Source organism: Pagrus pagrus (assembly GCF_965226575.1).
Source record: "Pagrus pagrus genome assembly, chromosome: 23".
NCBI lineage: Eukaryota > Metazoa > Chordata > Actinopteri > Spariformes > Sparidae > Pagrus > Pagrus pagrus.
Window position 1 is genome coordinate 4058732 of NC_140205.1, and position 16556 is coordinate 4075287.

General features: G+C 40.1%; 1 protein-coding gene across 1 annotated transcript in view; it reads right to left on the reverse strand.

Moving 5' to 3' along the window:
• Nucleotides 1-9770, reverse strand: part of rassf3 (Ras association domain family member 3) — a 33783-nt gene extending 24013 nt beyond the window's left edge. The window contains exon 1 of the mRNA XM_084345649.1: nucleotides 9285-9770. Coding sequence (XP_084201775.1) covers nucleotides 9285-9407 — 123 coding nt within the window. The 5' untranslated portion in view covers nucleotides 9408-9770. The remainder of the gene's footprint in view (nucleotides 1-9284) is intronic.
• Nucleotides 9771-16556: the final 6786 nt, after the last annotated feature.

Here is a 16556-nt window from a genome sequence, read left to right on the forward strand (position 1 = left end):
AGAGGTACTGGGTGTTATTTTTTTATTGCAAAGCCTTTATAGGTCAATATTCTGTTGCTTGAATACACTCTTTCCATCTTTCCCTTTCTCGCTCACACACACACAGTCCTGACAAACACCTCATATTCTCCATGACGCAGGTGGTTCCTCTCAAAGGCAGATTTATCTTATTATACAGCACAGCACACTGCCGTGGAAGAGATGTGCGTGTGTGTATGTGACTGTGTGTGTGTGTGTGTGTGTGTTTCCAGGCATAAAAGCACTCCGGCTCTGTTTGATGAGATAGCGAGGGCTGCGCAGTCAAGAACAATTCCACTTATGTTTCCTTTGGAAAAGCAGGAGAGGGGAAAGGCAAAAGAGTCTCATAAAAAGCTTTATGTAACCTGCAGACGGTCAGCAGAGACTGTACTTCAAACTGAAATGGGTCTGTGAACACACACACATGCTGACACACAGACACAACAGTGTTGGCTCACATATTAAGATTTTTTTTTTAGTTGAAGCTGCGGATATTAAATTTGATATCTACTATAAAGTCATTCCAAAGCAGTGAAGTACAAAGGGCCCTTGTAAATTTGATTTCTGTCAGTATAAAGGCCTCTGAGGCAACTGTTACACAATGAAGGGACCCTCAAACCTAGAATGAAAGTCCGGTGGTCTGAGAAAAAGTATTTCTTGCATCACTGCTGCTGAGCAATATCGCCCCAAACCATGGCACACAAAAATAACAACAGAAATACATTCACTATATTTGTTCATGTAGAAACAAGACCAAAGACCAAGTCATGTGCATCAAGGCTCAAGAGACTACAATAGCCTATGCTAGAAGCTCTCTGGGGCTTACGTCAGCATGCTCTTACTGGACCATGTTCACCATTGGGGCTGATGGGTATGTTTTCGTTTTACAGGTATTAGGTCAAAAGCTAAAATACTGGGAATTTAAAGTTTGGAAAGTGAAAGAATTACCAAAGACGATTCATCCAGAGGGGGACCTTTGCACCTAATTTCCTTATAATAGTTGTTAAAATGTCTCCAATGGTGGCGTTAGAGGAAACATCGAGGGAAACGTCTGCACAAATTTCATGGTAATCCACCCAATAATTTTTGAGATATTTCAGTCAGGGCCTAGAAGAAAGACATTGCCATCCCTATAGCCACCGTGCTATCAGTGTAAAAACTTCTGAAGCAGCATTTAGACGATGAACGGACTCAATAAATTAAATTGAGAGTCAGACTGCTTACACTCCTCTAGGTGAAACGAGGCAAAGTTCACCGAAAGTTAATGTACTGTTTAATAAAACGACAACATCGAAAGGCATTTATTTCCAGCTTTCAGTGACTGGTTGATCAAGTTTCATGCAGTACAATCGTCAAGGCCCTCATGGACACCACATACAAACATGAAAAGAGACCGAGATCTCTAACACCACCTCCTGTGTTTACGGTTGGCATGGCAGTGTTGTGAGTCTAAACACTGTAAAGGTTGACTGGAAGAACTTTAAACACAACTGTAATTCACATGAGACATCAACACACTCTCTCACATGATGCTTCATGTGCCAGACGACCAACCTGTGGCCAACTGAGGAAGCTATAATCACAGTCTAAATACTTGTGAAATCCCCAAACTTTGAGTCTTGTTTCATGAAGATCAGTGTAGATCTGAGACTTAATTAACAGAGTTTAAGAGATGTACAATGCTTAATGGGTCATAGGTTTAATCTGCGTCAGTGGATGCGCCCTAATAGTCTTTAGTGAGGTTCAAAGACGGCCAAGGACAACTTGATCTTGCAGGCTTATAGATACAGTGTCAGACTGAAGGCTGCTGCCAAGATAAAACTGGTGCCAAATGTTTCTCAAATTATAACTCTAACACCGAGGTCTACAGGTAACAGGAGCAGAAAATGTGTAAAGAGAATCAGGTTTCAAGTGGGGTGAAGGCGGTTAAAGCCTCCATGGTGGGATACAGCCTCCTGGATCAAACAGAACAATACAAGTATGTATAATGCGGCATGATACCAGATCCTGTCACGGGTGAAAACATGAGGTTACTTTTCAAAGGCAGCAGAAAATGTGAAAAAAATTCTGTTTTATATCATGTGAGGAGCTGTTAAAGACGCACAAGGCAGTTCCTACGAGGTGAACTGAGATACGTGTCATATGCAACTATTCATATGACACATATTCAGTCATTAAATGAATCAGTCAAATGATGGCAAAGTAATCTAATTTGTCAATAAAAATGCTAAAATTATTTTTAGTCAGTGGGAATATATCTTCTGGGTAGTGTTTCCAATTCATATTTTACTTGGCGGGCCGCCCAAGTACATCTGACGACCCAGTTCATCATGTTTTACTTACTTAGGTCATCATGACAAGCTGCCGTTGCTACTCCCCTCCCATCTACTGACATTTGCACATCTCTGCAGAGAAACGTCAAACACATCCTCATACCTAAACGACTGAATAGGTCGTCAGCATCTCCCAAAACAACATGGCCATTGATGACGCTGCTGTGACTTATTTTTTTTCTTATTTCTTTATTTTTATTTTGTTGTATTTGTTTTATATTTGTTTGTTGTCTTTGTTCTAAATTCTGTTTCCAGGTACTTTCCAGGTAAATTTGGGATCTGAGATCTAGGTCGTGGTTTGGATTTGAATCACTACATTACTTATGTAACTTCTATCAAAAACGTACCTATGTTAACTAAGTAACTGGTGTTCTTAGGTAGCTTGTAAGTGCACCTTGTTGTTGTAACGTCATTCGGTACCATGTTGGTTTCAATAGGCTACATACTTAACGACAAGCTTCCTCCACACGTGGCTCACCTGCTGCTGTGAAAACTGGAATAAGGGGTGAAAGATCCAAAACACACCATGTGTTTTTGTACGACTTAATAAAACACACTGCTGACACATTCAGGGAGAGAAAAAACAGAAAGCCAAATCAAGCCAGCTGTGTGCATTGAGGTGGACAATGAAAGCAACAGTATGTAATGTAAGCAATTTTTTTAAGTGAGTCTGGCAATTCTGATTTTTAATGCAACCAAACAACAAGACCTGGGCGGCTTTGTTGGTGTTGAGCGAACAGGATAGAGAGCCGAGAACAGCCAGGAAGTGACATACAATGGAGGAGGAAGAAGGGAGGAGAGAATGGGGTGAGGATGGAGAGACAGAGGAAGGAAATCTAGAGAGGGAGAATGTGAGAAAGGACAGACTTGGATTCACGTGTACATGTGGAGAGGAAAGACCGCATCAGATTCAACAAAGCAGGCCTTTTAGTAAATCAATCCCTCTACTGCAGGAATACAGTTTATCTTCAGTTATTGTGTAAGTTTTACACATACACACTATCTTATGGCAAATTTTGAATGTTGTGTATGTTTTGCGCAGTGGTGTTGATGAGGTCAACTTAAAAGGTTTTTCTGAACTTTAACTTTGACAGAAAGTCTGCAGAATGTGGTCGATGAAGCCACACAGTTGTTTACTGAGTGTGAAAGAAAAAGAGAGAGACAAAAACAACACACAGTACAGATAAGATCTGTATCTGGCTACCACGATGGCAGTCTGTCTATCAGTTGCCCTCGGAGATAAAAGCCATAAGGCACTTTTCTCACAGCGACAGATAAGGAAGTAAAGAAGGACTTCACTCTAATGTCTGCTGGGTTTCTAAAGAATTTCCCATGAAAAAATACTTATCATCAAGCACACAGACTGGTCAAACTGGACACATAACAACTGTCAATATGTCTAAAAACAAACACAAATGAACATGAAGGAAAACACACCTGGAGAGGTTTTTCCTCAGGGTGCGGCCATGTAAAAATATTGCACCATAAAGCTGTGGGAGTGAGCGGTCAAACAACCTCTGATTAGTACTCTACACGATGAGGTCATTTCTCTTCAAAGCATTTGAACTGTGAAGGTAAACACAGCCTACCTTTGCGTCTTTCAATGGGAACACTGGTTCGTAAACACACAGTAACTGGATGAGTTGTGAGGAAATACCACTTCCTCAAACAGACTGACACACGCTGATGAATCCGTGACACGCTGGTGATGAGCCAACATTAATGACGACGTGTAATCATAAGCGGATTCAAAGGCTGGGAATTAAGCTTTTAGGAGTGGTATGACTGATACACTGTTTATGGAAAAGCACCGATAGCGATAAGCGATAGTGGTTTGTGATACAGCTCATCTCTGACACTCATCTTTTTTAACTGGTACATTGAACAGACTGGCACTACTGTTAGAGGTTTACAGACTAATATACTTGCAGGAACATGTTTTTCTACAAATCCTTTATTTCATTTTAAATTAAGCCAAACCTCGCAAATACTAAAAACATAAAAGTAGCCATATAGTGCTAAAGTAGTGTAGTAGGAAGCTTAGTGGTGGTGACGTTGAAGTCATGCGACTGATGAGCTTTTTACTTCCGGCGATTTACACTTCAAAAATCAGAAAAGTGTATTATTTGTATATTTGTATACGCTTTTGTTTGCCACAGAGTTTATTTTCTGCAATAATCCAAAATGTAGATGTAAAATCCCACAGGCTTTCTGTGTAGGGGTAGCAGGGCGATGCTATTTTATTAGCCTACAAAAATATGTCATATGACCAGGCACTCGATGACAACTTCATGTATTTGACACTCATTTCAGGAAGCTTTTTTTGAACATTTTGGTTGGTACCTGAGTGCCCCGATAGCTCAGCTGGGTGAGTGACCCATGAGTCCTCACCCGTTCTTAAAGGTCTTTTCCTGATCTCTCATTTGGTTCCTGTCACTCTCTAGGCTGTCCTGTCAAATAGAGGCTAAAAAGCTCCCAAAAACATTATTTAAAAAAAACAAACAGTTTGTTTGTACCTATAAAGTAGAACCCTGTCTTATAAGTGAAAGAAACCAAAAGACTGCACGTGGGACGTGGAAAACACCTACATTTCCAAAGGAGTAGGCTGTCAAAACAGTAATTTGTCACATACAAGGAGGTGTTTCGGGTTTCCTTTTGGCAAGTTAAGAAAACAAATAGTCTCTCAGTTTCTATGCTGTCAAATGTTTAGTGTTTTAAACTTGAATTCTGACTCCACACTGCAGGAAATTCTGGATAGACAAACATCCTCCCTGCATCGAACTACTTTTGCACATTTTGATTACATTTGACTGTACCACAATTGTCTTTTGCAAACTTTACCCACATTTTTGTGCACTAAATCCTGGTCCTGCAGGTTTACTGATGCATGGAGAAAACTTTCCTCACATTCAGGAAGCAAAAAGTTGAATTGAAAGCTGTGTCCTACTGGGTCCCTGATTTTTGAAAACAGGTCCAATTAAGGACATCTCCTGATACTCTACACTACTATATTAACTTATTTCTCATCAGATGACACTGGTAAGTGAAGAACCAACTGCTGACCTGCTGACTTCTACCCATTACACTTGCACAACACAAGCACTGTCAGAGCAAACTACATTAAATGTTCTGCACCGTGTTAATGTGCAAGTGTGACGTACATGCAAACCACAGCCGTACACACTGCAGTATCAGACAGGGACTGTAATCGGTTCTACTGTAAAAACAAGATATACAGACTCCAGAGTTGAGTGCAAAGTTTCTCAACAACAATATAAAAATCGATTATGAATCGAGGGATATTTCTGTGGTATTGTAAAGCACTTTCCAAAGTCTGTAAAATATAGAAATATTAAGAGATGCCATGATTGTTGCTGTGAAGAATAAGACAACGGCGTCAGTGGAAGTGTCTCTGTGGCAACGAACTATGATGAATACAGCACAGTAAGCCCTCAGTCTGCCAGGATGGTTTGAATTGAAGATGATCTGCTTTAGCCATCCAGTGTGTGTGTGTGTGTGTGTGTGTGTGTGTGTATGTATGTGTGTGTGTGTGTGTGTGTGTGTGAGTGTGTGTGTGTGTGTGAGTGTGTGTGTCCGGGGGGGGGGTCGGGTGGGATTATTACCATCAAGCGTTTTTTTCGTGAGACACACAGACCCACTGGTCAGTGTGACATTTCCCAACAGAAACACCATTCACACTCTGAAAAGGTGGATGAGTGGGCGAGTGGGGGCAGGAATGTCCGTGTGTGTGTGTGTGTGTGTGTGTGTGAATGATAGTGATTAATCCTCCTCCAGTCAGACTGTAACATCTCATTTCCCTGTTTGACCATCCAGAGTCAGTTTATCACCCATCAGTCCGTCAGCCTTTGTGTTTGTCTGTTTGTCCTCCGTCTCTCTGTTTACATTCAAGCTCATTAAACTGCCCTTTCTCATATGAACTGCAGCCAAATGAGAAATGTCTCCTCTCTCCTGGGAGTCACTGTAATTAAAGTCCAACGGAAATCACATTCAGTCTTCCCTTTTTGCAGTCAAAAATAATGTCAACGTGTTTTTAAAAGTACCAGTGTTACATGGTGGGGAATGAGGGACAAAGTTACTGTTACTGTGCGTACTAGTTGTAAGTTTAAGGGTTTATTTGCAAAGGTTAATCCAGATGGGTGGAGCAAAGGACAGCTCTGCATTTACAAGCCAGCTTCTGTATTTTCTAGTTCATATAAACATACATGAATGCACAATTAGTTTCAGCCCATTTTGACTTTAAATGGCTTTTCTATACAAAATTGTTAAAGGTAAAACCATAAAAGAGAATAAAAATGATTTTCTGCGGGGACAAATCTAATTGGATGTAATCCCCTAATAAATTATGCTGTATACTTCTATTTAGAGCCCGACTGATTTGGATTGGGCCAGAACAGACACCAAAACAAGAAAGTAAAGAATTCTGATATCGATATAACTGCCAACATACACAACATATTACGGAAAACATCACTACTTGCAGCCCCAATCCCAACATGGTGCTGCCTCTAATTAGTCAACAATGTCTCCTTCCACCTTGGACATCTTTAAATGGACACTAGTCAAAGTGGGTACACCGGTGTTTTCTGACATACCAATTTCAGATTTATGTGGAGTACACTGCCAGCTTTACTACAGCTACCACATTCCAGACATTTTCTAGTATTTTAGGTAATCAATTACTGCCTCCATACAAGTACAACAATGCGGTAAACATAAATACAAATGAACTCTCACAATAACCTTGTATTTTTCCGATACAGAACCAGTAATTTCATACAGCAGTACCACAAATTTTTTCCCAAAGGACACGTCCCTTCTCTAGCTGTAATTACTGTTGGCATGTGGGACACCACCGTACAGCTGCCAGGGTCCCATTTCAGGTCCACAGTTTAAGTCACCGCAGGTCACGACCTCTCTCGCAGCACTGTATGGGCCACATTGTGCATCACAAACACACACTGCCATGAGGAATGAGGACCTGTGTTAGGGGTCTGTTATGGAAAAGTGAAGGGTCGTGCATCGCTGCAGAATCTGCAAGCAACCCATGTCACGGACACACACACAAAGTGGGCAGAGAAGAAGAATAGCTCAATTCTGTTAGAGTATGCCTAATTTCGAAGTGTGGAACAAACCAGCTGTGTTTGCACGACTGTCTGGGATCCTGTGAATGCATGTATGTGTGTGGACAAGTGGATCAGTTGGAGTGAGAGCCACTTGAAGACTGAAGCAGGCCAGTGTTTAATCAAGGACCTGAGCAGTGACCTAATTTTTTGAGTTCCAGACATGATAAAGCTGAATGTCTTTGGTTTTAACTCAATCCAATGCTCAGTCTAGACCTAATTCTCCCAGTCTGCAGGCAAGGCAAGATTTTACAAACAAACACAAATCCAGGGTGGAATGCACTGTTTTATTTCAGACTGTTTAACAATCTGAGCAAGGGCCAAAATGGGTCACAAGGTTGAGGTTGTGATGAGCTCATGTGAGTCCCTGGGGGTAAAAACCACTGGCCTGCTGATCACAGTCTCCTTCTTTTGTATTTTAGAAGTACAGTACTGCATTTAGGATCAACTCACATGCAAATGAGTTAAAATCCCTTTAAATTTTAAATGGCTCGTTCTCTTAGGGACCCCCACAATTCATTCTAGATAAGGAGGGGGGACTGCAATGTAGGCTAAACCTGTCAAACCTGTCAAAACAGGATTAAACCATGGACTGGTTGTTATGCAAATATTCCTTTAACTTGCTCCAACACTTACCAGACAACTCAGTCAATTTAAGGTTTTGAAGTTCATATGCAAAACAAAATAAAAGTGAAAACTTAAAAACTGCAACTTTACACATCTGTAGAGTCTTCTGCTAAATTCGGCACAGGGAGCAACAGGTGAACCAACTGTAAAAGTGAAGATTCAATTAAAATGGTTGTGTATTTTAATACTGAATGTATGCCGAACTCTAATATGACTATCAAACACTTACAAATGAGTTTCGATTCAGTCTATTTTATGATGCATTTTTGCTAATAAACTGGAGAATATTGATACGACAGATTGTCAAATGAGGTTCTGAGCGACGCCCCCTCTGCTCCGTCCACTGTGGATTTTGTTTGGCAAACGTGACAAGACTAAACAGGTGAACCTACTCTAACAGTGATCATTCAATCAAAACTGGTGCGTATTTATATACTTGATTTATGCCGAACTCAAGTATGACTACTAAAGAATTAGACATTATCTTAAATTCAGTCCATTTCATGTGCATTTTTGCTAATAAAGGACTGAAAAACTAATGTGGAAGATTGTTATATGAAGTTCTGAGCGACGCCCCCTCTGCTGCTACCACGGTGGTTTTATTGCGGACACAACGGGTGAACCGACTCTAAAAGTGAAAATTCACTTTAACAGGTGCATATTTTTATATTGGTTGTATGCCGAAGCCAAGTATGCATACTAAAGAATAGCAAATTATCTTTAGTTTCATTTATTTCATATGTGTTTTAGTTAATAAACTACAGAATGTGGATTTAATGGATTGGTACATGAAGTTTTGAGCGACGCCCCTCTTGCGTCTTCCTGGGTCCTTTTTAATGGTCAAACGTGACAAGACACAACAGGTGGACCAACTCTAAAAGTAATAATTCAGTTAAAATGGGTGCGTATTTTTGTACTGAATTAATGCCGAACTCTGGTATGACTATTAAAGACTTACATATGAGCTTTAGTTCAGTCTATTTCATATGGGTTTTTATTAATAAACCAGGGAGTATTGATTTGACAGATTGTTATATGAAGTTCTGAATGACGCCCATTCTAAATGAGACAACCGGCACTTTTAGAGTTGGTCTACCCAGCAATGACTTATCTACAAAACACAAACAGCTTATTTCGAAAGAAGCTGGGGGCATTTCATGTTTACCTTGCTCTCTGTGACTTTTCCCGAGGGTTTTTTGAAGAAAGAGGTCCTTGCCGTGAAAAAGTACTCTTCGGAGTCCTCCTCCAAGCTACTGTAGCCACTGCTCATCGTGCTATTCCACGTCATTTGCGGAGAAAACCTCTCGACTCAAACTCGGCCGCATCAAAACCCCCAAAACTGAACAGTTGCTAGCTTGAAATTAACTCCGAGTGTCGGCAGTGGTCGTGTTAGTCGACGTTTGCTCTCTGTGGGATGACTTCCTCTCAGCTTCGTCCCAATCCCCCTTCCTCTTCTCCCGTCAAACACACTCGCTTTACTCCACCGGCATGGCCCCAAACTCATTTAAAGAGCTCCATTTTTGTGAGAGGAAACGTAACTGACGGTTGTTACAAAAAAGGAGGTCCTCTAACTATTAATAACTTTACAATTTCGGCAGCGATACCGAAGAAAAACCCCACAGAAAACTCCCGTTTCGCGACGCCTGTCCCGTTACACTGTTCAATGTATGGTACAACTTCTGTGTGTGACAGCCAGGGCTACAGTAAGGCCCCGCCCACTACGAGCACCAACCGCAGCCAACCAATCGGATGTATGACAGTTAGTGACGCCACGCCCAATACAAGTCGACAGCCAATCAGCGCTTTGATGGCCAGTTTGAGTGAAGCAGAGGATGATTCGTGTGAAGATCAAAAATTGGAATAATTAATTATCTTTTGTTTTAATTGTCTTGTTTATCCTAGTTAACATATATATTTATTTTGCTCTTCAGCCTTCTTTTTTTATTTATCCATAGTGTGCTCATATTTTGAGCCTGATTTCTGTACCTTAAATGTCTTTTTTGTTTTGTAAGCTGCATGTTCTTTGTACTAATTAATAAAAGTTAAAGGTTGAGGGGGGGGAAATAAAGTGGATGGGTGGTTTTTGTTGTTTTATGTCATTGATTTAATATTTGTATCATGTCAATTGTATAATACCTTAAACTCTTACAATTTTAGCAAAGAAAACAACTTCTACTCGAGCATATTGTATTGTTTTAGTGGTCTACTGAGATCAAGTCAACAGTAAAATACAAACTGGGCCACTTTCCAGCCTCTAAATATGGGTTGTTCCTTCATAAAATGTTCCCTGCCTTTGCTTTGTCTCTTAAACTGCTGAAATATGGAGGACTGAAGCTGCCAAAAGCCAGAATAAACAAATAAATAAATAATTGAATGGGTCATTAAATAAAGTAATCCAACATTAAATTCACTAAAACATTTTTTTTAATAAATGTTGGCATTAATTTATAAAAATGTGATATAAATGGACTTTTTCGGTTAAATACCATAAATATTATGGGAAGATATTAGCATTATTATTAAATGTTAGTGACACCGAATATTTTGTGCAAAAATATGGAGGACTGACACTGCCAACATCAAAAATAAATGAATAAATGGCTGAATAAATAAATTAATATGCCATTACATACACTTAGTAATACGCCGGTGTACGCCATCCTCACACTGGAATCATACTTCATCTTGTTGCATCTTTGTTGCATATGACATATTAAGTAAAATATAACATATTAAGTAAAATATGTATGATTATGGCTTCACTATTACATGAAATGAGCATTTATGGTTATTTTTGCTTCATAATACAAATGTACCTTTCATTTAGAATAGAGTACTGGTCACTTGTATTCTTGGGGTCTTGACAATAACTCAAAATAAACATCTGTCAGCAGTTTGTCAGCAGATGGAGTTTGCTCAGTTATCATGGAAATAGAGTCAGATCAATCCATGATTGCTGGCACATCAACAAATCCATCTTCATGACAACTGAGCCAATAAAGATTGTGCAATAAGGCTGAAAGCTTCAAAGTCCAGTAAGTGGACCTTCATTTGGGATTGTTTTGTCAAAAAAGCTGTCTTTGTCATGAAAGCTTTTAAAACTAAGAATGATACGCCAGATTTATTTTTTAACATTCTGCAAAACGGGGCCAAATCTCAGCATGCTTCCATTAACGCTAAAACACTGAGCGCAGATTTAAACTTTCAATTTTGGACCATCTGCGCTTCCTGCTGACATTTGAGGTGCCCAGAGGCAAAATGAGAGGTTGCTTTCTCTTCACCCTCAAACCTCAGATTATTCAAAAGGAAGCTTGGAAAACACACCAGCGACAAGAATAAAGTTACCCACATTCCTAAAATAAGAGGTCAAAGGTCAGCTACAGAACCGAGCTGCTCACTGATAAAGACAAAGAGAAGAAACATAGAGTCTTACCTCGATCAACAGGCAACAAACGAACGCTAGCTTTCTGAGCTTTTTCCTCTGCAACATGCTTTTCCTGCGTCTGCCTGCATCAAGTAAACTAAAAATACAGACACCAAAGGCATTTAAAAGCTGCTGCTGGACTGACGCATTTTGTGTTTAATTGCTAAGGCCAGCGCTGCTCACTGGGTGGAACAAGAGTCACGTACAGCTGCCTTTCAGACTTTTTTTAACGTTTCCAGAAGGTCTTAAAGCTGCTGTTTGCCGCTGTAACATCAGATCGCGTGCATCTTTCTGAATTTTGACTAACTACATTTTTTACGTCCACTTTTCCTCTGCAAAAATGCTCCATACAGACGAGTATCAAGACAGAAGGCAACAGATGACAGAGTTAAAACAATGGCGTTGTGATAAAATCTATTTTAAAACCATAACGCCATAAATCTCTTTATCTGGGATGTCTTTTTGGGATTACACAAATGTTTGCTCGGGAGGCTTCGATTAAAATCCGCCAAACCCAAATGAGAAGTCTCAACGCGGTCTGGTTTGGTTTTACCATGAGGCATAGTTTTGGTGCACAGTTGCAGTTAATCTTTAACAGAAAGAGAAAAGAAGCTTTAACTCTGAGCAATAAAGGGTATTATTGTGTTTGACCAATGTAGGTTTGGAAGGATGACACGGGTATTTTTGGATTAAAGCTAGTGATACTGAATATGTTGTGAAACATGATAGATATTTCAGTTTGACAGCTTTAGTGCAAAATGTTGTGTTTCAACCAGAATTTTGCTCTTGTCAGGGCGGAGCAGGCAGTTTATCAAACAACACAAACAACTCTCCCTGTGAAATTATAACATTTTAATCATACATGCGTGCCCAGAGGATGAATCAGTCAGACCTGTTGACTTTTACTCTTGTGAGACCATGAGCAAAATTTTAATTTAATGTAATTTAACCTTTTGTTCTTGACCAAATATCTGCAAAACTGATGAAACTCTGATCACCCTCAGCTGGAATTGTTGTTCAGAGCTAATTAGCTAATGCTACCACGCTTACAAGCTAAACCAAAGTACTTTCTTTTGATTGACTAATTGGCTATCAGTAATTATTGCAGCCCTTCTATGCTTCACTTCATATTTTCCCCCAGTTCTCCAGTCTATGAGGTCCCACCCCCCAGTTTGAGAACGACTGGAGAACCAGGGGAAGATACGAGTGAAACAAAGCAAAACTGTCAAACCTTTGCTGGTTCCAGCTTCTTAAATGTGAGGATTTACTCCTTTTCTTGAGTCTCTGGGTTTTGGACTGTCGGTTGGGCAACAGAAGCATTTTTAAGACGTCACTTTAAGGCTCTGGGAAGTTGTGATAAGCATTTTTCACAGTGTTCTGCCATCGATAATCAAAATAATCGCGCTGACCTTCACTGTTGTACATTGTCTTAAGGGCAGTATCAGTATGATTATCAGTCTAATGATCTCGTCACAGCCTAAATCCAACCTCAAAATGAGGAACTGATTATTCCAAAGCATCTCCTGTCTGTCATTTTGTTTTGTAGTTATGTTTTTACTCACTTTAATAATAACAAAACCAGCTCTGACTCGCACGACTGACATACTGCAGCTATGTTTTAAGTCTCTTAGTTTTTCAGAAATGCGCCTGTGTGCTGTCGTCACAGCTAAGAGAGTACAGTATGTTCAGTAGAGCAGCAGCCTGCTGAGTTTATGTGCTTGTTAAATGGATCAGAGTTTGACTCTTGTTTTCAGCGGGTGGTCTCTCATATCGGCCCGTCATGGGCCAACAACTGTGAGCTATTACCGAGAACAGAGACAATTAAAAGTGAGAGCAGTGCACCTTCTGTTTTCAGCTACTTGCTGGACCTTGTTTCCTAAAGATCTTTAACATCATGTGTTCGTATAATAGCCCACCCAGCCAAAAAAAATTATCAGCAAAGTAGGTTCAGCTGCAGGGTGAAATCTCTGGTACATCTGCACTAAATCAACCCGAACCCATACACACACACACACACACACATGCAGAAGCACTGGGAACATCTAGAGCACAAGCTGGGAGATTTTTAGACAGACAGGCTCTAATTTAAAACCAGTGGGGTTAGAAAAGGGACCGAAAATAAATATGTTACATCTGGGGCAGCCAAACCACCAGCATGTCCTTTAAAATACCGGAGAGATCATCCAAAACACACACAGCACACAGATAAGCAGGCATGCCACCATATCGGCCCTACACTGAGTGTGATACAGAGGAAGGCAAAAACAGAAGAGACCGAAAAAGCTATTTAAAAAGGTTATTTGAACATGTTAATCGATGCTATTTGCATGTTTACACTTGTAATTTTAACCAAATCGGAAATAGTTTGCATTCTTTAACCTTTTCTGACTTTTTACAGTGTAAAAGGAAAGATATCTTTTCAAATCTCATTTTGGTAAACGTGAAAGTCACCCGTACGGAAAGTATAAAAGTCGTAAAGTATCTGATTAAATGTACCTAAGCATCAGTAGTACAAGTAGAAGTAAATTAAACATATATTTACATGTATGTGTCCTGTATGCTCTGGGTCGACGTGTTATCAGCTCAGACAGTCTGTTTCTGATGATCATACTTTTATTCTGCACCTTTCTAAAAGCGCTGTAGATGTATTATTCTTAAAAAAAGAAGATTTTTCTACATAAAACTGATCTGATCCCATCTTTACATTACAGATCTGGAGACCTCCACCACTGGCACACACACACACGAGAACACACACTCCGTCCAGCAGGACTCATCAGAGCTGGCCTGCAGTAGCGTGTGAAATCAGCCCTGACAAGTTTTCTCACACACTCGAGGTATTTCACTCTCACAGTCTCAGAAGACTACGGACTGGATGGAGAGTGACAGCCGCAACACGCACACATTCAGAGAGCTGTGTGTGTGTGTGTGTGTGTGTGTGTGTGTGTGTGTGTGTGTGTGTGTGTGTGTGTGTGGTGACCGGTGTTAATCTGCTGTCCAGTCACTTTGGCCCGGAGCCAGTCTGGTTAAACATTACTGACATTCCACTGAAGGCAGCTCCTGACCAACATGCAGAGACTTTACTGTAAGTCTGTGGCCGTTCACATGAGGGCACACGGTGGACAACTGGAAGATTAAAACCTTCCCATGACACTGAAATATAGCGCTCATGATATATTTAATCAGGTTTGTAGTAATCAGAAAATAATAACTCATCACACAATCAGTTAAATTTTAACTCCAGAATGACGTGTTTTATTCATCGAATGTGTGAAAAGTAACACAATTTATATAGTATTTGACATTTATCCGGATACACATATATATATACATGGATGCAGGAATTAGTGGTGCTGAGGGGGCTACAGCACCCCCTAAAATGAGGCTATAACATGTGCCGCATTTACAAGAAGGCCCAAATAATTAAGAATTTGTCAGAAAAAGCGTGTCACAAAGTTTATAAAGTTTCTCCTAACTCAACAACTCACTAAATTGAGTGATTTTTCAAGGGAGTCTGGGGAACTTTGGGAATTTCTCCGCCGTTTTGACCTATAAAACGTTGTTTTTCCATCTGCTGTAGTGCAAAACATTTGAATATTGTGCACCATTTACTATGACATCATTATATAGACTGACCCCTCAGCCCCCCCAACTATGACTCACTTCCTGCGTCTCCGTACAGTTACTGTGTGTACATACATCTTCAACTGGAAATAAAGAACAAAGAAGAAACATGTACAAAGAAATACTGTGCTATAAACTATGTAAACATAAATGTAGAAGACTCACAGCAATCAAATGTTCTGGTCGCCTGTATCCTCCCATCCTTGACCCTGGTTATCTTGTTTTAAAAGAAGCAGTCTCCGTCATGACTTTAATCTTTACACTCCTCTTTACGTGTGTGTATGCTACATGTCATGTTAAGTTGACACTTTGGAGACATTTTGTCCTCAACACTAAACAGCAACTATAATGAAGACGTAAAGAAGAGTGAAATGAGGGAGTCGTGAGGAATGAATGAGATATATGATGATGCAGAGAGACAGAGAGGTTGCGGCGGAGGCATGTGGTCTGGAGGTTTGCTGAGATGGATGATCTGCGGCTCTGCAGACGAAGTTATATAGTTATACATTACATACATTCCAGAGCGAAGGGAAGGCACAGTTTTTTATACATAAAGCTAAAAACAAATGGTCCAAAGATGACTTATCTTTAAATATCCTCACACAGATTTGACCAAGAGGCTCTTAAGGTCTTGATGGGACACTTTTTTTAGACAGCATGTGCACCCTTCACATCATTTTTCTGTTAGGACTGTTTCGCTAAGTTGTCGAGACAAGACACAAAGATTACTGTGATTCAGATAAAGAATAAAGATTAGGGTCTTATTCTCTTGTGATGTCTATTTTTACTCCCTGACAAGAAGTCCTGTGATTGTAAGAAACACTGATGTGGTTTTTCACAGCTGAAGGTCTGGTTAAACATTAATCCAGTTTCAAAGCAGGAACAGGCTCAAAGAGACCTGACAGCTACACGTATCCTTGGTGATGAGACAGTAATGGGATAAAGCCACATAAAAAGCATCCAGTCCAGGTTTAAAGATGAATTAAATCTTAATCTTAGCATCAAAATTGTACCCATGTCTCTTTAACTTTATGGTTATGTTGTTATTTTTCTATTTGGCCTGCAGTAAGTTAACTAGGCCTATACACTTCCTTGTAATTAAATGTTAATTAGAAATAATAGTAAGGAATAGTCGACTTCTTTACATTTAAGGATAAGTTCGACCATGGATGCTTTGTTGGGTTAGCGGGAGGGGTTGGGTGGATAAGTGTGGCGGGGGAGAAGTCACGATGCGAGAGGTTAGGGCGAAGAGTTGAAGGGTTGGAAAAGATGAAAGGTCAAACTTTGAGGAATGTGTCATTTTTAGAGAAACCTAAAACGACCGAGGCAGAATGAGACGGAGGGAAGGAATTTCCCCCTCAGGCGGCGATGACCTCACTCAGATGTGTG